The following is a 23452-nucleotide window of genomic DNA, read 5'->3' as shown; positions in this document are numbered from 1 at the left end:
ATATACAGTGTTGTAATGATGTGCAAGTAGTTAAAGTACAAAAGGGAAAATAAATCAACATAAATATGGGTTGTATTTACAATGGGGTTTGTTCTTCTGGTTGCCCTTTTCTTGTGGCAAAGGGTCACAGATCTTGCTGCTGTGATGGCACACTGGTATTTCACCCAATAGATATGGGAGTTTATCAAAATTGGATTTGTTTTTGAATTCTTTGTGGGTCTGTGTAATCTGAGGGAAATATGTGTATCTAATATGGTCGTACATTTGGCAGGAGGTTAGGAAGTGCACAGTGGTCAGTCACAGTGGCCAGGTATTCTGCCACTGTGTGCCACATTATTATGATTTGGTTGGGTCTAATTGTGTTGCTGTCCTGGGGCTCTGTGGGGTACATTTTCTGTAGGTGATGGCTTTGTTATGGAAGGTTTGCAAATCGCTTTAGGTGGCTTTAGAATTTAATGGCTCATTTCTAGATTTTGATAATTAGCGGGTATCGGCCTAATTCTGCTCTGCATACATTATTTGGTGTTTTACGTTGTACACAGAGGATATTTTTGCAGAATTCCGCATGCAGAGTCTCAATTTGGTGTTTGTCCCATTTTGTGAATTCTTGGTTGGTGAGCGGACCCCAGACCTCACAACCATAAAGGGCAATGGGTTCTATAACTGATTCAAGTATTTTTTTGCCAGATCCTAATTGGTATGTCAAATTTGATGTTCCTTTTGATGGCATAGAAGGCCCTTCTTGCCTTGTCTCTCAGATAGATAGTTCACAGCTTTGTGGAAGTTACCTGTGGCGCTGATGTTTAGGCCGAGGTATGTATAGTTTTTTGTGTGCTCTAGGGCAACGGTGTCTAAATGGAATTTGTATTCGTGGTCCTGGCAACTAGACCTTTTTTGGAACACCTTTATTTTTGTCTTACTGAGATTTACTGTCAGGGCCCAGGTCTGGCTGAATCTGTGCAGAAGATCTAGATGCTGCTATAGGCCCTCTTTGGTTCGGGACAGAAGCACCAGATCATCAGCAAACAGTAGACATTTGACTTCAGATTATAGTAGGGTGAGACCGGGTGCTGCAGTCTGTTCTAGTGCCCTCGCCAATTCGTTGATATATATGTTGAAGAGGGTGGGGCTTAAGCTGCATCCCTGTCTCACCTCCCGGCCCTGTGGAAAGAAATGTGTGTTTTTTGCCAATTTTAACCGCACAATTGTTGTTTGTGTACATGGATTTTATAATGTTGTATATTTTTCCCCCAACACCACTTTCCATCAATTTGCCCTCATGCCAAATGGAGTCGAAAGCTTTTTTGAAATAAACAAAGCATGAAAAGACTTTGCCTTTGTTTTGGTTTGTTTGTTTGTTTGCTTGTTTGTCAATTAGGGTGTGCAGGGTGAACACGTGGTCTGTCGTACGGTAATTTGGTAAAAAGCCATTTTCTCAGTCCCTTGTTTTCACTGAGGAAATGTGCAAGTCTGCTGTTAATGATAATGCAGAGAATTTTACCAAGGTTGCTGTTGACGCATAACCCACTGTAGTTATTGGGGTCAAATTTGTCTCCACTTTGTGCATTAGGGTGATGAGTCCTTGGTTCCAAATATTGGGGAATATGCCAGAGCTGAGGAGAGTTTAAGTATAGCCAATTGGAATTTGTGGTCTGTATATGTTATCATTTAGCATACCATCAACCCCACAGGCCTTTTTGGGTTGGAGGGTTTGTATTTTGTCCTGTAGATCATTCAATGTATTTGGAGAATCCAGTGGGTTCTGGTAGTCTTTTTATAGTTGATTCTAAGATTTGTATTTGATCATGTAGTATATGTTTTTGCTTTGTTCTTTGTTATAGAGCCAAAAAGATTGGAGAAGTGGTTTATCGTGTTGTTGTTTGTTTTCCAAGTTTGTTTTCCAATTTTCCCAGACGTGGTTAGAGTCTATGGATTCTTCAGTTACATTAAGCTGATTTCTGACGTGCTGTTCCTTCTTTTTCCGTAGTGTATTTCTGTATTGTTTTAGTGATTCACCATAGTGAAGGTGTAGACTCAGGTTTTCTGGGTCTCTGTTTTTGGTTGGACAGGTTTCTTAATTTCTTTCTTAGGTTTTTGCATTCTTCATCAAACTATTTGTCACTGTAATTAAATTTCTTAGGTTGTCTGCTTGAAATGTTTAGATTTGATAGATTTGAAGTTAAGAGGTCAAATATACTGTTTAGGTTTTCTAGTGCTAAGTTTACACCGTCACTATTACAGTGAAACATTTTGTCCAGGAAATTGTCTAGAAGCGATTGAATTTGTTGTTATCTAAGTGTTTTTTGTTAGATTATCCACACTACTTTCATTCCATCTATAGCATTTCTTAATATTATTCAGTTCCTTTGGCTTTGATGCCTCATGATTGAGCATAGCTCTGTTCAAGTACAGACACACACACACAATCAAATTCAAAACTCCAAACTGTTGTAAAACAATTATATGTATCAGTATTAATTTTTCATGACAGCAATTCACATTATATCACATGAAAACGTATACATTTTTTTGACAAAACAGTGCTCGTCTCCAATCACTTGCAATAACATAGCCAATACATGACTGAAATTCATTCATAAATGTTCACCAAGAATACTTCATTTCATTTAGCAAACTATAAGCTACAAATTTACATTACATGGCAGACCTCACCCATGGAACCTCGAGGTTCCACGTAGGTAAACATTGGCTTCACCAGGAAGTGGAACAAGTTGAAGTGCAAACACAGGAATTTGATCCAGCATTAGTGTGTGTACGTTGGCCGCCTATTTCTGCTTTATGTATACATGCTATGTCTGTCTATGTACATTTTGTATGCTATGTCTATATATTTCTCCCTGTACTATTTGCCTTTGACTTATTGACAGTTTAGGCTATCCTTTCATGTTGAGCTGCCGACTTGGTTACATTTCTGAAGACTGTGATGTCACCATAAATGGATAGATAACATCAACGCTACATAGGACATTTTTTCCCGTATGTTTCTTTGGTTCATGAGGTTTGGATGGATGATGTAATCTAACTGAGAATACATACACTACATTACAAAATAAAAGCCTTCAGCCAGTAATGTAGCGCTAAAAGAACGCTACATTACCAGTTGAGCTGCACCAGAGCCTGATACATGATTATATCAAATATATTTGTCTGTGCTTGCATCATCATGGTTGTTGTTTTCTCAGTCCACATCATTATGTGCGCACAGCATCTGCCTTGAGGAACAGTCTGCTGTGCCAGTAGTCAGGGTTGTCAAAGGATGTGTTGCTGCTTGGCTCTACCACGCCCACACCGGAGCACACTTTGATGTACCCCTCCACCCCCAGCCCGGCACACCTGGTGCTCGTACCCCCCTCCACCTCAGCTGTGGTGGCCCTCCCCTTCCCTAGGACTGGGAGGTTCTGGTACTCTGCCTCCTGGTGGTCCACTCGCTGGGAGCCCCTGGAGTCCCCTCCAAAGGCATCCATCTCTTCATACTCCTCCACCTGGCTCTCTACCATAGCTGTGGAGCCATCTGGCCTTGGGTTAGGGCTGGGGCTGAAGCTGGGTTTTGGGCTGAGGCTGGGCTTGGGGCTGAGGCTGGGCTTGGGGCTAAGAGTGGGCTTGGGGAGGAGGCTGGGCTTGGGGCTGAGGCTGGGCTTGGGGCTGAGGCTGGGCTTGGGGCTGAGGCTGGGTTTGGAGCGGAGGCTGGGCTTGGGGCTGGGCCCCACCTCTCGGCTGCTCTCTCGGAGGAGTCTGGGTTGTTTATTAGTATACTGGTAAACATCATCCTCCTCTCCAGCTTCATCATCCTTCCTTTCTTCCTCCTCTAGGTCTTGACTCTTTCCTTCTTCTCTCTCTCGTTCTTCTGCCACTGTCCTCCTCAAGTCAGCTGCTCGGCTCTCATGCCTCTCCAAGATGGGTCTCTTTGTGTCTGTGGTGTTCATGGTGCTGCAAATGTCCATGTATTCATACTCCACTACTGCCCCCTGCTCTGGCCTCCCCTGACCCTGAGAGGCCCCTCGGTTGCCAAACAAAGCAGCTCCACTGTCAGGCCTCTCAGACAGCGGCTGCAGGTCCTCTCCCTCTACTGATACAACTGATACAACTACAGCCACAGAACTGTCAGTGACCTCTGCTGGCCTCTGGCTTCCCCTCAGAGCAGCTGCAGTGCTTGGAGAGTCCCCTTGCATCAGCGAGTCCCCCTCTAGTGGTGAGGGTGCTGTATTGTAGGTAGGGGAGGGCAGAGGAGAAGTTTTACTCCATAGGACAGTTGAAGGCCCTTCTATCTGTACAGAGGTGACTCTGGGGGAGCGGGGCAGAGGGGACGGCTGTTTGGTCATCAGCTCATAGTCCTCGGTGGGGTCTGAGATGGTTGCCAATGGTGACAGTGGATTCTTAAAGCTCCTAGAGCCCCTGAGAGATGCTCTACCTAGGTGAGAAGTTCTGGAGGGTGAGCAAGACAGGAGAGAATCTACCATGGAAAGGAGAAAACAGATATTAGAGAATAGAACTTAGAATCACTCCATCAAAACCGATTTCAAAACATTATCACATCCATTTGCTGTGTAGCCGTCACATCCAGGGGTCACCGCTCCCTCTCACCTCTCTCAGGAGTGCCCAACACTCCAGGCAGTACATATCCATAGTGGTCCTCCTCCTCCTCCTCCTCCTTCTCAGGCCTGTAGGAGGGTGACTTTGAGACTGCAGATTGGCTCCTATGCACCATGGTGGTGGAGGTGTGGTGGGTACTACTGCCACTACTGTCCCTGCCAGCCCTGAGCTGCTGCCTGCGCAGGCTGCCACTCAGTGACACTCCCTCCGCCAGCTCATTGTCCAGGCCACTGCCCTCTGACCCCTCCGACAGCGTCCGAGCTGAGTTCAGACGAGAGCGCTGGGAGAACAGCTGTAAGAAGTTCACACAATAGAAAGAGTTTGAGGAAAACATTACACAAAATCATCATCATCAACCTTACTATCTTCATAAATATCACCACCAAATGGGACTGGCAGTGGGATAGAGATGAACCCAAAATAATATTTTTAATGTGTCTGAACTTCCTAGAGCAGTTATTGCCTTTTGGCAATATTTAGCCATAATACTGATTTAAACAAAGCCATTTGGCAAAGGGGAGTCACACTACTCATTGCTCGCAACTAAATATGTCTGGCTGTATTATAAGGCCACGACCTCTTGTCCTGAAGATGTGATGTGTTAGGGCCTGTGGTGTCTGGCTGTATTATAAGGTCACGACCTCTTGTCCTGAAGATGTGATGTGTTAGGGCCTGTGGTGTCTGGCTGTATTATAAGGTCACGACCTCTTGTCCTGAAGATGTGATGTGTTAGGGCCTGTGGTGTCTGGCTGTATTATAAGGTCAAGACCTCTTGTCCTGAAGATGTGATGTGTTAGGGCCTGTGGTGTCTGGCTGTATTATAAGGTCACGACCTCTTGTCCTGAAGATGTGATGTGTTAGGGCCAGTGGTGTCTGGCTATTCGAAGGTAGGAAATGACGGTGCTAATATCAAGATCTCCTTAGCTGTGATGTGTGATGAGTTGTGGTGTCTCACCTGACAGGGGTTATCTCCGGGGCCGGGGGTCATGGGTAGGTACCCTACTGGTCCAGCCTGAGAGGTCGCACTGGAACTCTGAGAGGTCAAAGAGAGAGAGCGAGAGTGGTTAAAGTTCCCACTGTCATTTTATGACTAGAAATTTGTGTGCGTAACTTAATAGATGCCAATGAGTGATTAGTGCCGAAATTCGAGTTATGTGTGCAGGATACTGTAAGTAAGATGTACCCTATATGAGCTCATCCTCAAGCGAGACAGAGTCCTGGATGGGGACAAGGTGAGAGGAGGTGTGGCCAAACCGTCCTCCAATCCCTCTTCATCCTGGTCCTCCAGGCCCGCTTCCAAATTGGCAAGCGCTGATCCCCGTTGGTGGGATTCTTCTGGCCCCGCCTCTCCTCTGTCCTATAGGCAAAGCATCATTAATAAGGGCCGCGTTCGAGAGGATCAAAACCGTCAATTGTGAGAAAAAAATATATCATGGGTAAATTGTGACTGACTGACTGATCTAAAAATAATAATGAATAGTTATTTATGACGCAAGGTTCTTTGTAGATCAGTCAGTCAAACAAGCCCAATGACTTCTGTCAATGGGCCACTCAGGGACTTGGAATACGCTATGAAAGTGACGAGGCATTACGTCATACCTCCGGGGTCAGTCCCCTAATAAAAAATGTGGTCATTTGAGATAAAGTGGAGACCGGAATTATTGGATCTCTTGCTAAAATAAATAATACTAATACTGAGCTACAGGTAACTGCCAAAATAATGAAAATACCTGAGTAAATGACGGATATAAAGTATATTGAAAGTAGGTGCTTCCACACAGATGTGGTTCCTGAGTTAATTAAGCATTTAACACCCCATTGTGCTTAGGGTCATGTATAAACGTTCTGGGAAGGCCACTATTTTGGCTACCATGGCTATGCACCCATAGGATGACAGTCACTGAACACTTATGGGAGATTATGGAGTGGCAGCGATTCCTGAGACAGCGTTTTCCACCACCATCAACAAAACACCAAATGATGGAATTTCTCGTGGAAGAATGGTGTCGCATCCCTCCAATAGAGTTCCAGACACTTGTAGAATCTATGCCAAGGTGTATTGAAGCTGATCTGGCTCGTGGTGCCCCAATGCCCTATTAAAGACACTTTATGTTGGTGTTTCCTTTATTTACCTGTATAATGTATGCTCCAGTTTTTTTCAACTATTTTATTTTATGCTAATAAAATTGCTCAGAGAAAGACATTTTGTTTAACAAGTTAAAAATAAATAAATCATAATATTTATTGGATCCCATGTTTTCAATACTCCAGTACCCTCCCTTTGTGAGGATAAAGACACTGAGCCTTTTTCAGAAATGTTTTATGAGATTGGAGAACCCATTGGGAGGGATCTTAGACCATTCCTCCATACAGAATATTTCCAGGTCCTTGATATCCTTCGTCTGTGCTTATGGACCACAGGTTTTCAATGGGGTTCAAGTCCAAAGACTGAGATGGCCATTGCAAAATGTTGATTTTGTGGTCAATTAACCATTTCTTAGTGGATTTTGATGTCTGCTATGTGTTATTGTCTTGCTGAAAGAACCACTTGTGGATCTTCCGGGTTTCATAGGCAGCAGCCCCATAGAGATGATATGATGCCTTAAAACAAATGTAATATACACTACAACTTAAATATTTTATTAAAGTAAAGTAATATGAATAAATGATGGTTAATAAGTGATAAGAAGTAATGGGAAGTCACTACCATCATGAGACTTTTATTAATTGTTTCATTCTGCATCGTTACAGCATTCAACCCACGTAATGCATAGTCCATTTAATGTTTAAAAAAATTATAATAATTCAAACTGGAAAAAAAAGAAGTGATTATTTTTTAATAATCGAACTGAAACCAAAGCAACATCAAAAAGCACTAATCGCTCAGCACAACTACTTACCCTTTAATAATGCAGTAAATCACAAATTTAGAACACAACTGCACACGTCATTACACATCATGAAATATATTTAGGCACAAATTACAGACTACTATTAGCAAATTTTAAGGGCTCCCGAGTGGCGCAGTGGTCTGACGCACTTCATCTCAATGCTAGAGGTGTCACTACAGACCCTGGTTCGATTCCAGGCTGTATCACAACTGGCTGTGATTGGGAGACCCATAGGGTGGCGCACAATTGGCCCAGGTAGGCTGTCATTGTAAATAAGAATTTGTTCTTAACTGACTTGCCTAGTTAAATAAAGATAAAAGTAAAAAAGAAGCAAAATAGAGTTCAATTGATTTAAATATAAACCTGTGTAGCCTATACCGTATTTATCTTTCAATGCAGTTGACTATAGTACTGGTTCCAATTCAAGTGCCAATGCCATTTAACTCCAGGCAGTGTTATGGTCAGATGACATGAAAATAGAGGTCTTTGGCCATGCACACCAATGATGGTATTGGCCTTGAAAAGAACAATGCATATGCAGAAAATACACTATATATACAAAAGTATGTGGACATGCCTTCAAATTAGTGGATTCGGCTATTTCAGGCACACCCATTGCTGACAGGTGTATAAAATCGAGCAGATAGCCATGCAAGCTCCATAGACAAACATTGGCAGTAGAATATCCTTGCTGAAGAGCTCAGTGACTTTCAACGCGGCACAGTCATAGGATGCCACCTTTCCAATGTCTAGGAGCAACAACGGCTCAGCCGCAAAGTCGTAGGCCACACAAGCTCACAGAACGGGACCGTCGAGTGCTGAAGCATGTAGCACGTAAAAATCGTCTGTCCTCAGTTGCAACACTTCAAACTGCCTCTGGAAGCAACGTAAGCACAAGAACTGTTCGTCGGGAGCTTCATGAAAAGAGTCTCCATGGCCGAGCAGCCGCACACAAGCCTAAGATCACAATGCTTAATGTCAAGCATCGGCTGGAGTGGTGTAAAGCTCACATCAATTGTACTCAGGAGTAATGAATCACGTTTCACCATCTGGCAGTCCAACGGACAAATCTGGCGTTGGCGGATGCCAGGAGAACGCTACCTGCCCCAATGCATAGTGCCAACTGTAAAGTTTGGTGAAGGAGGACAAATGGTCTCTGGCTGTTTTTCATGGTTCGGGCTAGGCCCCTTAGTTCCAGTGAAGGGAAATCGTAACGCTACAGCAGACAATGACATTCTAGACGATTCTGTGCTTCAAACTTTGTGGCAACATTTTGGGGATGGCTCTTCCCTGTTTCAGCATGACAATGCTGAAGGGCCATACAGAAATGGTTTGTCAAGATTGGTGTTTATGAACTTGACTGGCCTGCACAGAGCCCTGACCGCAACCCCATCAAACACCTTTGGGATGAATTGGAATACCGACTGCGAGCCAGGCCTTATCGCCCAACATCAGTGTCCGACCTCAATGCTCTTGTGGCTGAATGGAAGTCCCCTCAGCAAAGTTCCAACATCTAGTGGAAAGCCTTCCCAGAAGAGTGGAGGCTGTTATAGCAGCAGAGGGGGGACCAACTCCATATTATTGCCCATGATTTTGGAATGAGATGTTCAACAAGCAGGTGTCCACATACTTTTGGTCATGTAATGTTCCTCATCCCTACTGTAAAATGTGGTGGTGGATCTTTGCTGTTATGGGGATATTTTGCTTCCACTGGTCCTGGGGCCCTTGTTAAGGTCAACGCCATCATGAACTTTACCCAGTACCAGGCCATTTTATCCAAAAACCTTGTTGCTGCTGTCAGAAGGCTGAAACTTGGTCACAAGTGGATCTTCCAGCAAGACAATAACCCCAAGTACTAATCAAAATCCACAAAGAAGGCCTCCCGAGTGGCGCCTTCTTTGCATCGCAGAGTTTTGCGGCGTCACTACAGCCTGGGGTTCGATCCTGTGTCATTACCGGCCGTGACCGGGCGTCCCATGGGGCGGCGCACAATTGGCCCAGCGTCGTCCGGGTTAGGGGAGGGTTTGGCCGGGTGCCTTCAGGCTGACTTCGGTTGTCAGTTGATCAGTGTTTCCTCCAACACATTGTTGCAGTTGGCTTCCGGGTTAAGCGGGTGTTAAGAAGCGCGGTTTGGTGGGTCAAGTTTCGGAGAACGAATGACTTGACCTTCGCCTCTCCCGAGCCCGTTGGGGAGCTGCAGCAATGAGACAAGATCGTCATCACAAAATTCGGAGTAAACATTTTTTTTTTATTATTTAAAAAAAATCCACAAAGAAGTGACCACAAGATCAACATTTTGAAATGGCCATCTCAGTCTCCGGACTTGAACCCCATTGAAAACCTGTGGTTTGAATTGAAGAGCGGAGTCCATAAGCATAGACAAAGGATATCAAGGATCTGGAATAAAACAATTAATAAAAGTCTCATGATGGTAGTGACTTCCCATTACTTCTTATCACTTATTAACCATCATTTATTCATATTACTTTACTTTAATAAAATATTTAAGTTGTAGTGTATATTACATTTGTTTTAAGGCATCATATCATCTCTATGGGGCTGCTGCCTATGAAACCTGGAAGATCCGCAAGTGGTTCTTTCAGCAAGACAATAACACATAGCAGACATCAAAATCCACTAAGAAATGGTTAATTGACCACAAAATCAACATTTTGCAATGGCCATCTCAGTCTTTGGACTTGAACCCCATTGAAAACCTGTGGTTTGAATTGAAGAGGGCAGTCCATCAGCACAGACGAAGGATATCAAGGATCTGGAAATATTCTGTATGGAGGAATGGTCTAAGATCCCTCCCAATGTGTTCTCCAATCTCATAAAACATTTCTGAAAAAGGCTCAGTGTCATAGCAAGGGCAGGGTGCTAGAGTATTGAAAACAGAGGGGTCAAAATGATTGACACCTATCTCTTTTAGATTTTGTTTTATTACTCGTGAAACCAAATCTCTTTCTCTGAGCAATTATATTAGTATAAAATTATGTAATTTTCAAAATTTTCTGAGCATACAATATAACTCAGTATTTGTATCATTTATTCTATTCAGTCTTTTTTGCTCATCTTTATCAAATGATCTGTCACGACCTCTGCCGAAGTCGATGCCCCTCCTTGTTCGGGTGGTGCTCGGCGGTCGACGTCACCGGTCTTCTAGCCATCATTGATCCATTTTTCATTTTCCATTGGTTTTGTCTTGTCTTCCTACACACCTGGTTCCAATCCCATTAATTACATGCTGTGTATTTAACCCTCTGTTTCCTCTCATGTCCTTGTCGGAGATTGTTTGTGGTTATGTGTTCGTGAATGTTGTATAGGTGTGTGACGGTTATGTTCACCCATGTTAATTTTATGTACGTTGTTTTTTTTGGAGTTTGTTTTATAATATTAAACTACTCCAGTTACACCAAGTTGGTTTCTCCTGCGCCTGACTTCCCTGCCACCTACACACACAACAACGACATGATCCATTATCTCCAGATCCCACTGTATATGTACAATTCAATTATATTAGTGTTTGTAGATGACTTTACTTCTACCAAATACATTTTATGAAGTATTTACGCTGAAGACCATTGCGCTACATTTCTGCCCATTTTAAAGACACTTCAAAAAGCCTACAAAAGTTCAAAACTACAAGGCTACATCACTTCCATAGCGTATAGACAGGAAAGTAATATAGTACTGTAATCTTTTCCTTACCTTGATGACAAGGTAGCGAGGTGGGTCTCTTGCCATGCGAATAAAGTCATTGGCCAGCTCTTTGAAGGTTGGTCGAATATTCTCGTCAATCATCCAGCCTGGTAATAGAAAACAATAGGATTTTTAATGTCCAAGGTTGCTGGGTGCAGCGGCTGGCACCATGCATATACTGTAAGAGTATGAGATTGTTTGCGTGTGTCAAAGAGCACCGAGTGAGAGGTATGTTTTGTGTTAGTCACCCAATGGAAAAGAAGGAGAACACGTCATTTTAATAACAGCATTTCAACTATTAATATTCTGATGGAGATCGTTTGTGGTTAAAACCGTACCCATAAAGTTAGGAGAATTTCAAAAGTGTGCTGGTATTTTTCCTCGTATCCCACGGCAGTTGTGTCGGTCGTTGGATGTGCATAGTGTGTACATTACTTTGTACGGTTACTCACACTTAACCATGACCATGTACACGTCTATGGTGCAGATGTGGGGCTGGGACAGACGCTCTCCCTTCTCCAGTAGACTGGGCACGTCCTGTGGCTGCATGGAGGCGTAGGGCTCTGCCCCAAATGACATCATCTCCCACACTGTCACTCCTGGAGACGGGAGAGGTGATGCATATTGATGACAGACGGACGGGACGGACAGACACACTGTACATACACAAACCTACATGTTATAAAATGACGATCATGCTGTCTTACCGTAACTCCAGACATCACTCTGATGAGTGTATCTTCGGAACAGGATGCTCTCCAGGGCCATCCATTTTATGTTTATGGGAGTCTGGAAGTAACATAAACCACGTTTCCATACCATATAAAAAGATATCACGACAGCTGTGATGGAAACAGGACGTTTCAGATTATTTGTTGGTTCTACATGGTGAGATCTTTCTGTGTTGGTAAAATGTATGATGGGAGAAATGGCGGTGGAAATGCCTTTATATGCAAATATTGATATAATAACCATCATATCGAGAAGAAACGCGATGGTATGGTGTGTGGTCCTCCCAATATGACTAGGGAAACCAAGCAGTTTATTAGGCTACAGATGAAATAAGTTATGATGAACTTCACAGGGTGATGAAAGTGCACAGTGATCTTGATGTTCCTTTCCTATAAATATCGAGGGTTTTATTCTGGTAACATGATGATCGATGCTTGGTTGGCGTTTGACAAATACAAATATTCTCACTCTTATTCGTAATAATGTCATCAGGTGTGCGTAATGATTGTGGCAGGAGTGCGCAATGCTGGGGAGCCTGGTGCCCTCGAGCGCCAGGGGGGGAAGAGCGGGAGCAGGTGTGACAGGAAGCTCATTCTGTCTGTTATACTGGACAACGACTTGTGAAATATTATATCTTGATAGATGAATTACGGAGTCCTGAATCCTGATTACCTTGTTACTGTCACTGTAGACATATTTCTTGTCATCGGGATAGAGCAAGTCAGCCACGCCGTAGTCAGAAATCTGGACGAAATAATCACTTTTCAGCATCACGTTCCTCGCAGCCAGATTCCTGTGCACCATACAGTGCTCCTCTAGGTAGTACATGCCCTGAAGAGAAGACACACAAAGATGTCATTATAGAGACCTGATAATAACAGTCAAAAAGAAATACTAGAGAGTCAATAATAGAACCATAATGGGGTTTTTTCTCTGCTGTACCATAGTAAGAAAAAAATGTTTTGGTTCCAGGTAGAACGTTTTCACCAAAGGGTTTTTAAAGGAGTTCATTAAGGGTTCTTTGAGGTGAACGGGTCCTGGAACCAAAAAGGGTTCTACTGTTTATTGATCGTGACCCTGTGACCTTACCTTAGCTATCTGCACACACCAGTTGAGCAGTCTCTGCGGGTCCAGGCTGTCTTTGTGTTGCCTGATGTGCTCCAGTAAGGACCCCTGGCTGCTGAGCTGGGTGACCAGCTGGAGACTGGCACCTGGGCAGACACCTAAGAGCCTGACGATGTAGGGGTGGTCCAGACTGCCCATGGACAACATGTGCTGCACGGGAGCACACACAAGAGTGAGAGAGGGAATCAGACAGTGCCACAAGACTGTGTAAGCTCACTGAGCTAAAGCCCAGACATTAGCTACAGGGAGCTGACGCAAGCATTTAGGTCTCAGGCAAGGTTAGTCTTCAATAAAACCCACCTCCGTAACACAAACATATCTGGTGACAAGGGATTCTAGTGCATTCCGTCTAGAGGTTAGTATAGTTACTCAGTGTCGGTGTGTTAAGAGCGTGTGGTTCTTACATCAGTGATCTCGGTGAAGGTCTGTCTGCCTGTGCGGTCCTGGATGGTCTTTATGGCTACAGGAATCTTCACCGAGTCTCCCTCAGGGATCCACAGGCCTTTGTGTACGGTGCCAAACACTCCAGAGCCCAGGACTTTGACCTTTTTCAGCTCTGGGGCCCTCAGGATCCGGGCATGAACTTTGGCTCCCTTCTCTCCTGGCCCCAGCGGCTCAAAACTCTGGCAACACACACACACACACACACACACACACACACACACACACACACACACACACACACACACACACACACACACACACACACACACACACACACACACACACACGAGTACATTAGCACACAAACACACTAGTTCACATTACATGAATGCACAAGTGCATTGGATACAATGGGTCTATATTAGACTTCCTGATACTGTACATCCAATATTTCTCTCAGCTCTGCAGAAATGACTGTCATTTAAGTTGCTGTAGTTCCCAAAGGAGTTTACCTCTCCACTTTCCAGATACCTCCTCATGGCTCTCTTCCTGTGGATGGCCAGGCCACGGTGGTACAGCATGCCCAACACAAACAACGCCAGGCAGACTATGAGGGCAGCCGGCACTCCCAACGCTATCCCTGTGATCTGAGGGCTACAGGAGAAAGATTGGCATTTATTTCTTTATTGTCATTTTTTTGCACTGGCTCTATGTACACTCACTAGACTCTACCCACACACTCACACATACTACACTGACACTCCAACACACACACACACACACACATTTTATATATCCTGATTGCCTAGTCACTTTTACACCTACCCAGATGTACATACTGTATTACCTTAACTACCTCATACCCCTGCACATTGACTCCGTACAGGTACTCCTTGTATATACCCTCGTTGTTGTTTTTATTGTGTTATTTAGCAAATATTTGTCTTACTTTTTAACTCTGCACTGTTGGGAATGGGCTCGTAAGTAAGCATTTCACTGTAAAGTCTACACCTGTTGTATTCGGAGCATGTGACCAATACAATTTCATTTGATTTGTTTGAGTGGGGGGGGGGGGGTGTTTTCATATAACTTCCAGCAGGGGGAGACACTCACCTAGTGGCGTGTCTAGTGTTGTCTATGCAGCCACTCACCTAGTGGCGTGTCTAGTGTTGTCTATGCAGCCACTCAATCCTGGACCCGAGCACCTGCAACAAGAGGCACAGCATTACTCTGCAGCACACGCATGCACACACACACCCACACGCACCCTCACTCACATACACACACGCACCCCTGTGTGCAGTTGACATGGCAGGGCTCACAGTAGCTGTCCTTGTTGGGGTACTTGAAGATGAACTGCCCGTTCTCTCCGTTCACCCCACTGGGGCAGGAGGGCACACAGTGAGGACCGTCTCTCAGACTGGAACACACCACACACTCATCAGACCCCTGAGAGACGGGGAGAGAGAGAAAAACAAGAGAGACAGAGAAAGAAGGAAAGAGAGAGAGAGGGGGGGGGTGAGGGAAAGAGAGAGAAAGAAGGAGAGAGAGAGAGGGAGGGAGGGAGGGAGAGAGAAAGAAGGAGAGAGAGAAATCCGTTACCATTGTGAGGAGAGAGGGCATACAAGCTACTATACTGATGAACAGTGAAACATTTTCGGCGCTCTTTCTGCAAATGCGTCTCCGCATGACTCATTCTTAGACACTCAGTCAAATCAAAAAATAGAAGCTGATGTGTTTTCTGATATCTAATGGGCAATGTACTGCAGAGTTGATTTCAAATAACGAAATGGAAGGAGGTAGAACTAGTCCACCCTGTTTGGCTTGGCGTTATTCCCATTGTATTGCGGTACATGACATCACGCACAGGGCATGCGATGTGGAAAGGTGTGTGAGTGGGTTAGCTACCAAATGAGTCATCCCCGTTTAGAGTTAAAATACAATGTCACATACGATTAGGGCGAAATACTGATAAGCCAAAAGCAAACAAATGCCTATCACGTAACAGTGTGGTCCTCAGCAACAGGAAGATCCCAGAAAACACAACAGACCACTGTGAAAACAGAGTGAGAGTGGGAGGACATGACTGAGTTCACTACCACCCTAACAAAATAAGTCAGACACCAAATCATCTGAGGAATGAGAGAACGAAAAGCCAAGAACAGCGTCGACGTATTAGACCGCGGCCGTAATCATTTCCATCCTTTAACTTATAAACTGAATGGGTGAAGGTAGCACTGGGGGTTAGTTGCTAGGGAGATCGAGGGTTAGTTGCACTGGGGGTTAGTTGCTAGGGAGATTGAGAGAGAGATCGGGAGGATGATAGAGAGAGAGAGAGAGATGTTTAGACTATTATTGTTCCCATTATTGTTTCTATTACTATCCACTGTTGTCATTCTATTGTTGTTATTTCAACAAATATTATTATTACTATTGTAATAGATTATTATGTACTATTTTAGGAATTTTTCATCACAATGTTAATTAGGTACACCCTCGCATTCAGGAAAATGGTTTGCTCCTACAGACAGTGAGTCACGTGGCCATGGCTTGCTATATAAAGCAGGTAGACAGGCATCGAGGCATTCAATTACGTTAGCATGGGCAACCGTGTGACCTAAGCGACTTTGAGCGTGGTATGAACGTCGGGGCCAGGCGTGCAGGTTCCAGTTTCTCAGAAACCGCCGTCCTCCTGGGCTTTTCACGCACGATAGTGTCTAGGGTTTACAGAGAATGGTGCGACATCCAGTCAGCGGCAGTCCTGTGGGTGAAAACAAACAGTGGTGTGCAGAACGACATCTCGGAACACACAACTCGTTGGTCCTTGTCATGGATGGGCTATTGCAGCAGACGACCCCACCGGGTTCCACTCCTATCAGCTAAACACAAGAAGAAGTGGCTCTAGTGGACATGTGATCACCAACACTGGACAACTGAGGAATAGAAAAACATTGAATCCAGGTTCCTGTTGCGTCATGCCGTTGGCAGAGTCAGGATTTGGCTTAGCAGCATGAGTCCATGGTCCTCTCCTGCCTGGTGCCAACGGTACAGGCTGGTGGCGGTGGTGCTATGGTGTGGGGAATGTTTTCCTGGCAGACGTTCGGTCCCTTGACACCAATTAAGCAACGTTTCGACACCACGCCTTGTAGAATGTATGCCCCGAGGCAAAGGGGTGTCCGAACTAATAATAGTATCTAATAAACTGGTCTCTCTGTATATTGTATACATTGATGCTTTGACAATATTTACACAATGTTTTTCATGCCAATAAAACAATATGAATTTGAGAGAGAGAGAGAAAGAGATAGCGAGAGAGACAGAGAGAGATTGAGAGAGAGAGAGAGAGAAAGAGAGAGAGAGAAAGGGGGAGAGAGAGACAGAGAGAGAGAGACAGAGAGAGAGAGAGAGAGACAGAGAGAGATTTAGAGAAAGAGAGAGAGAAAGAGACAGAGAGAGATTGAGAGAGAAAGAGAGAGGGATTTAGAGAGAGCGAGAAAGAGGGAGAGAAAGATAGTGAGAAAGAGAGAGAGAGTACCGGTCCAGTACAGCTGTCCCTCCCTTCCTGCGGATGACACTCTGGATGACAGGTGACACACTCCCCCTTAGGCCCCGCAAACTCTCTAGGCTGACTGGTGGGTAAGAGAGACACAACAGAGTGATGGTTAAACACACAGCAGACTCACAAACACACGCACACACCAAAGCCAGAGCCAGCCCACTCTAACTGTAACTGTAACTGTAACTCTAATTGTAACTGTAACTCTAACTGTATCTCTCTATATATATATATATATATATATATATATATATCTGTATCTATCTCTCTCTCTCTCTCTGTCTCTCTGTCTGTCTCTCCCTGTCTCTCTCTCTGTCTCTCTTTCTCTGTCTCTCTCTCTCTGGCTGTCTCTCTCTCTCTTGTCTCTCTCTTTCAGTCACACTGACCCTGTGTAGAAGTTGCAGTGTGCCACACAGGTAGAGTCTCGGCTGTGGTTCCTGCAGGAGAGACACTGTTCGGGCCCCGGGCCCCAGCAGCCTGAGTCTGAACACAGTGGGTCACACACGTGGCCCTCCTCAACTGTAAACAACATACATCAACAACATACATAAATACATGAACGTCACAAAACTGCTAACACAGGACGGTCTGTAAAATGATTTTTTTATCAGATTATGGTTAAATGAACTTCTAAACAGCAGTTTCCCATGTTGTATGCTAACTGCAGGCCTTATTCAGAGTATGTGCAACTCTGACTTCCACTTCAATCAAAAATTGACGTCAACAAAAAAATGGAATTCAGCGTGCAGATCTCAGGCCAGTAGCTGAGATGCCACTCTCATGTCATTTTGAAGCCCAGCCTCACCACACTCTCTCAGAGGCCTGTTGTCCTTGATGTCGTTGAGGCGCGTGGCGTGCCCGGTGAACAGGCGTGTCCAGTTGACTGTGTGGTGGTAACACAGGTTGGCGTTATTGCTGAGGTACACGTTGCCGTCACTGATCTCTCTCAGGGAACGCAGGCCCAGAGCGGTGATGGATGGAACATGCATGACCATCAGAGAGAAACGCCTGGACAAGAGGAGAAAATACATGTTTGAGATTGGCAAGGGGAAAATGGAAGTAGAACTATCTCTAATATCATCAAATGACCACTTTTGAAGAGCATCCTAAACCTCAAAAGGAAACAACAATTCAATTCAATGAAATACAACTTCCTTTGTAGAAACAGAAATGGCAATAGCTAGCTTAATGAAGATATCACAACATCACAATCACAAACTATCTGTGTTAGACAGCCTTAAGGCTATGCTTTGGTTTAGGAAAAAAGCAGACAACACAAGCCATACCTCTTTGCGCTGGAGAGGGACATCGGGAGCAGAGGGGACAGGAGGGTGAGACACAAAGAGAGAGATAGAGGGATTACATACACCTGTGACATGCATGACAGGGGGCTTGGCATGAGCTGGTCACACAAAAAGCAGCTTCTGCTATTATTAAAGCAAACAGAGGAAAGCATTAAATGACATATCCGGATCGAATGACAGGATCGTGTTATATGACAACACATCACGAGATTTGAGTTATACAGAAATAAGGACTTGCTCACGTCCACACACACCAGGGGAGGCTGGTGGGAGGAGATATAGGAGGACAGGCTCATTGTAATGGCTGGAATGGAATACATGCGTTTTCAATTCCATATTTTCAATTCCAGCCATTACTGTGAGCCCGTCCTCCTATAGCTCCTCCCACCAGCCTCCTCTGACACACACACATAGTCACACGTGCACACGCACCCATAAGCACGCACGCAAACACACACACACACGCACGCTAGAAAACACACACACACACACACACACACACACACACACACACACACACACACACACACACACACACACACACACACACACACACACACACACACACACACACACACAGCCTTACTTGTGAAGAGATCTTCCCTGTATGGTGGTAAGATTGGAGAACACTGACAGATCTGACAGTTCTTTAGGCCACGACTGGATGGCTAGGATATCTGGACAGCAGACACACATACAATGGTTAAGCAACCTTAGTTTACCTGCATGCAAATATATGCACCTAGATAACACACGCACACACACACACACACACGCACACACACACGCGCACGCGCACACACACACACTTACCTGTTATCTCCTGGACAGAGCGGAAGACCTCCAGCTTCTTAGGGTCCAGAGGTGGGATATTCTTATAGTCATCACTGGAAAACACAGAGCAGCTCTACTCCACAGTACACACATGTACCAACGATGAGGACCAATGAAACAATCAGTGGAACCCCAAATGCTCCGTGTTTAATAAACTCACTTACCCAAGAATCCCTGTGACCAGGAAGTGCAGGCTGCCCTGTATCTTGGTGCAGTTGATGAAGCTGTCGATGTTACTGGAGTCCACCGTTTGTCTGTGCTCAGGACCTGTGCCCTCACAGGCTAGATTATCAAACAGGGAGAGATGTTCTCCTCTTTAGTCATGGGAAAACTGTCATCATGGATCTTCGTAACTAACCCATGCTTCAATACCCTAACCACAAAGACCCGCAGTGCATACGTGTGTCATTGAGAATACTGTGTTGTATCAATATGCGCATACCAGACCAAAAACGATAGAAATAACCACATGCAATCCTTGCACAAGCTACCAGCACAATCTAGCAGCAGTAAATCAACAGCCACTGAAAGTGAATGGAGTCCTGGTGTGTGTAACTGACTGCTGGATCTACCTTTAGGGCACAGTCCTCCACAGAGCTCACACTGCCTCTGACCACTCCTCTCCACCTCCTTCTTGTCTGGAGGACAGCCACTCACACAGGAGCTGCCGTCCACCACGAAGTGGGCTGCGCGGGGGAAAGAGGGAGGGGGGAGAGAGAGAGAGAAGAGAGGGGGGGAAGGAGGGAGGGAGGTAAGACATACGAAACTCAAAAGGAAGAATGTTATAATACCAATGGAATACACACACACACACACACAGGGAGGTTACTCACTGGGGCAGTGGGAGACACAGATGGATCCGTACTGATACTTGGCGTTGGGGTTCGTCTCCATCTGAAACGTCTGCTTGTTGTAGATCAGAGTCTGGGGACACTGGGGCACACAGGACCTGGAGTCGTTGAAATGGCCGCACGCCTGGGAGAAGGGAGGTAGACACACACGCGCACACAAACACACACGCACATACACATGCGAGCGTGCGCACACACACAAACACATAAACAGGAATGAATCACAAACTGCTTTACTGTATCAATCTTATTAGGCTTAAATGGGCTACTCCATCACTTAAAGCTGTTTAGATCGAGAGAGAGAGAATTGAATTGAGAGAGAGACAGAGAGAGAAAAAGAGAGAGACAGAGAGAGAGAGAGAGAGAGTGTGTGAGAGAGAGAGGGTGAGAGAGAGAGAGAGAGAGAGACAGAGAGAAAGAGACAGCGAGAGAGAGAGAGACAGAGAGACAGAGGCAGTACTCATCACTCACAAAGCAGTCCATATCCTGAGGTCCATTACAGCCGCCTGCACACTCTATGTGACAGCAGTCCCTGGGGCTGGTCCCGAAACAACGACCGTTACACTGAGGGGCGCACACTGTCTTAGTCACTGAGGGAGACAGAGGAGGATTAGTGAGGGGACAGTATGGCCAACAACATGTCACAAACCACAAAGAGAGAGAGTGGGAAGAAAGTAGACAGTGTGAGTGAGCGAGCTGGAAATAGAGTGAGGGATAGAGAGAGGAGGAGAGAGAGAGAGATTGAGAATGACCATCCAGAGACCATCCAGAGACCATTCAGAGACCAATCAGAGACCATTCAGAGACCATCCAGAGACCATTCAGAGACCATTCAGAGACCATCCAGAGACCATCCAGAGACCATTCAGAGACCATTCAGAGACCATTCATAGACCATCCAGAGACCATTCAGAGACCACCCAGAGACCATCCAGAGACCATTCAGAGACCACCCAGAGACCACCCAGACACCAGCCAGAGACCATTCAGAGACCATCCAGAGAGCATTCAGAGACCATTCAGAGACCATTCAGAGACCATTCAGAGACCATCCACAGACCATCCAGAGACCATTCAGACAGAGACCATTCAGAGACCATTCAGAGACCATTCAGAGAGCATTCAGAGACCATTCAGAGACCATCCAGAGACCATTCAGAGACCATTCAGAGACCATCCACAGACCATCCAGAGACCATTCAGACAGAGACCATTCAGAGACCATTCAGAGACCATTCAGAGACCATCCAGAGAGCATTCAGAGACCACCCAGAGACCATTCAGAAACCATTCAGAGACCGTCCACAGACCATTCAGAGACCATCCAGAGACCATTCAGAGACCATTCAGAGAACCTCCAGAGACCATTCAGAGACCATTCAAAGACCATCCACAGACCACCCAGAGACAAAACAGAGACCATTCAGAGACCATTCAGAGACCATTCAGAGACCATTCACAGACCATCCAGAGACCATCCACAGACAATCCACAGACCATCCAGAGACCATCCACAGACCAACCAGAGACCATCCAAAGACCATCCAGAGACCATTCAGAGACCATTCAGAGACCATTCAGACACCATCCAGAGACCATTCAGAGACCATCCACAGACCAACCAGAGACCATCCAGAGACCATTCAGAGACCATTCAGAGACCATCCACAGACCATCCAGAGACAATCCACAGACAATCCACAGACCATCCAGAGACCATCCACAGACCAACCAGAGACCATCCAGAGACCATCCAGAGACCATCCAGAGACCATTCAGAGACCATTCAGAGACCATCCAGAGACCATTCAGAGACCCTTTAGAGACCATTCAGAGGCAGAGCAGGCAGAGATGAACTTACAGATCTGGCAGTGCACTTCATCAGGCCCCCAGCAGTTCTCCCCACAGGAGGGGTGACAAGGCCCTACAGATAATGGAACATCATTATCAGTCAGATATAGCAGCCAATGGCTGACCCAGGAATAGCGGTCAAAGAGGTCAAAGTTCATGCTCTAGCCAGAGTTCGGAATCTCAACCGGAATCCTGATCTCTTTTTTTATTTTCCAAATGCATCAGATCAGGCTCTAATCAAATCAAATGTTATTTGTCCCATGCGCCGAATACCTTATCAGGGGGGTCCATATAAATAGTCTGGGTGGCCATTTGATTAATTGTTCAGCAGTCTTATGGTTTGGGGGTAGGAGCTGTTATGGAGCCTTTTGGTCCTAGACTTGGCGTTCCGTTAACGCTTGCCTTGCGGTAGCAGAGAGAACAGTCTATGACTTGGGTCATAGCTCTAACTACATGTCCTATTCTAATGGACAGACACTGACCTCTCTCGCCATTCAACTGGATCTCAATGGGAGCCTTGGCCCTGTCCCTGTCCCTCACAATATCATCCCAGTTCACCCAGGGACCATATCTCAGGAACCTGTTGTGAACGACCTGGACACCTCCCTCCAGAATCTCTGTAGAGAGAGCGAGTAAGAGAGAGGGAGAGAGAGAGAAAGTGAGAGAGAGAGAGAGGGAGAGGGTGAGGGAGAGGGAGAGGGAGAGGGAGAGGGAGAGAGAGAAATCAGTTGGCAGGAATTCTACAGGGAGACAGTTCCAATTTGACTCTCCTTACATTAAACAATAGCCCAGACTTGCTGGAGCACGTAGGAAGAACCTGCTCTTTTCTGGGAAGCTGGAGGGTTTGTGTAAGATGTTAGACACATGTACACAAGCACACAGATACAACTTAAGGTGAAACCCTGTGTCGTTGGTAATACTGGAAACTCTGCTTTCACAGTATAGGCAGCGTCCCAAATGGTGAATGATTCCTTACATATTCCCTATATGGTGCACTACTTTTGAACAGAGCCTATGCTTTATAAAGGGAATTAGGTTGCCATTTGGGATGCATCCATAGAGTCATTAATCAGGTCTTCACCATCAATGCTCCCTCATTCCCTAACCCCCCCACCCCCCCCCACCCCCTCTCCCCCTCGCCATGCTACACTACACACCTGTCTGCACACTGAGGGTGTGGTGTACTAGAGTAACCCCGAGACATTCCTAGCTACTGCCTCCCACACACTCCATACAGCACATAGTGTCTTCTCAAGTCTTCTCACTTGACACATTGGTAAGAGCAAACACATTACACATATTACATCGTTTGTCCTCCTTGTCTGGACTCTATCCTCTTCTCTTCTATCATTTCTCCTCCGTCCACCCTCTTTTGTTTTTCCTCATTTAATTGGTACTCTTTTAGTTCTCTCTCTAAGATTAGGGTTACGGTTATGGTTGTGGTTGGGGCTAGGGTTGAACGGGGATGTGGACATAAAGCTAGGGTTAGGGTTGTGGTTGGGGCTAGGGTTGAACGGGGATGTGGACATAAAGCTAGGGTTAGGGTTGTGGTTGGGGCTAGGGTTGAACGGGGATGTGGACATGAAGCTAGGGTTAGGGTTGTGGTTGGGG

The 23452-nt window shown here is 45.4% G+C and overlaps 1 protein-coding gene across 3 annotated transcripts in view; it reads right to left on the bottom strand.

The window, feature by feature from the left end:
* Positions 1–2446: 2446 nt before the first annotated feature.
* Positions 2447–23452, bottom strand: part of LOC115167852 (receptor tyrosine-protein kinase erbB-3) — a 30678-nt gene continuing 9672 nt past the window's right edge. For 2 of the 3 annotated variants that reach the window (XM_029722534.1, XM_029722537.1), the window contains exons 4-28: positions 22324–22458; positions 21852–21914; positions 20462–20580; positions 19973–20114; positions 19712–19825; positions 19304–19421; positions 19119–19192; positions 18892–18982; positions 18288–18296; positions 17807–18009; positions 17388–17520; positions 16981–17074; positions 14737–14894; positions 14597–14650; positions 13958–14099; positions 13466–13684; positions 13026–13211; positions 12609–12767; positions 11912–11993; positions 11657–11803; positions 11214–11311; positions 5795–5968; positions 5567–5644; positions 4603–4903; positions 2447–4471 (exon numbers count right to left, since the gene is read on the bottom strand). In XM_029722534.1, coding sequence (XP_029578394.1) covers positions 3213–4471; positions 4603–4903; positions 5567–5644; positions 5795–5968; positions 11214–11311; positions 11657–11803; positions 11912–11993; positions 12609–12767; positions 13026–13211; positions 13466–13684; positions 13958–14099; positions 14597–14650; positions 14737–14894; positions 16981–17074; positions 17388–17520; positions 17807–18009; positions 18288–18296; positions 18892–18982; positions 19119–19192; positions 19304–19421; positions 19712–19825; positions 19973–20114; positions 20462–20580; positions 21852–21914; positions 22324–22458 — 4352 coding nt within the window. In that variant the 3' untranslated portion in view covers positions 2447–3212. The remainder of the gene's footprint in view (positions 4472–4602; positions 4904–5566; positions 5645–5794; positions 5969–11213; positions 11312–11656; positions 11804–11911; positions 11994–12608; positions 12768–13025; positions 13212–13465; positions 13685–13957; positions 14100–14596; positions 14651–14736; positions 14895–16980; positions 17075–17387; positions 17521–17806; positions 18010–18287; positions 18297–18891; positions 18983–19118; positions 19193–19303; positions 19422–19711; positions 19826–19972; positions 20115–20461; positions 20581–21851; positions 21915–22323; positions 22459–23452) is intronic. The other variant, XM_029722536.1, reaches the window with a different exon arrangement.

Source organism: Salmo trutta, chromosome 30 (assembly GCF_901001165.1).
Source record: "Salmo trutta chromosome 30, fSalTru1.1, whole genome shotgun sequence".
NCBI classification, from domain to species: Eukaryota; Metazoa; Chordata; class Actinopteri; order Salmoniformes; family Salmonidae; genus Salmo; species Salmo trutta.
This window is presented reverse-complemented; position numbering and strand designations above follow the sequence as displayed.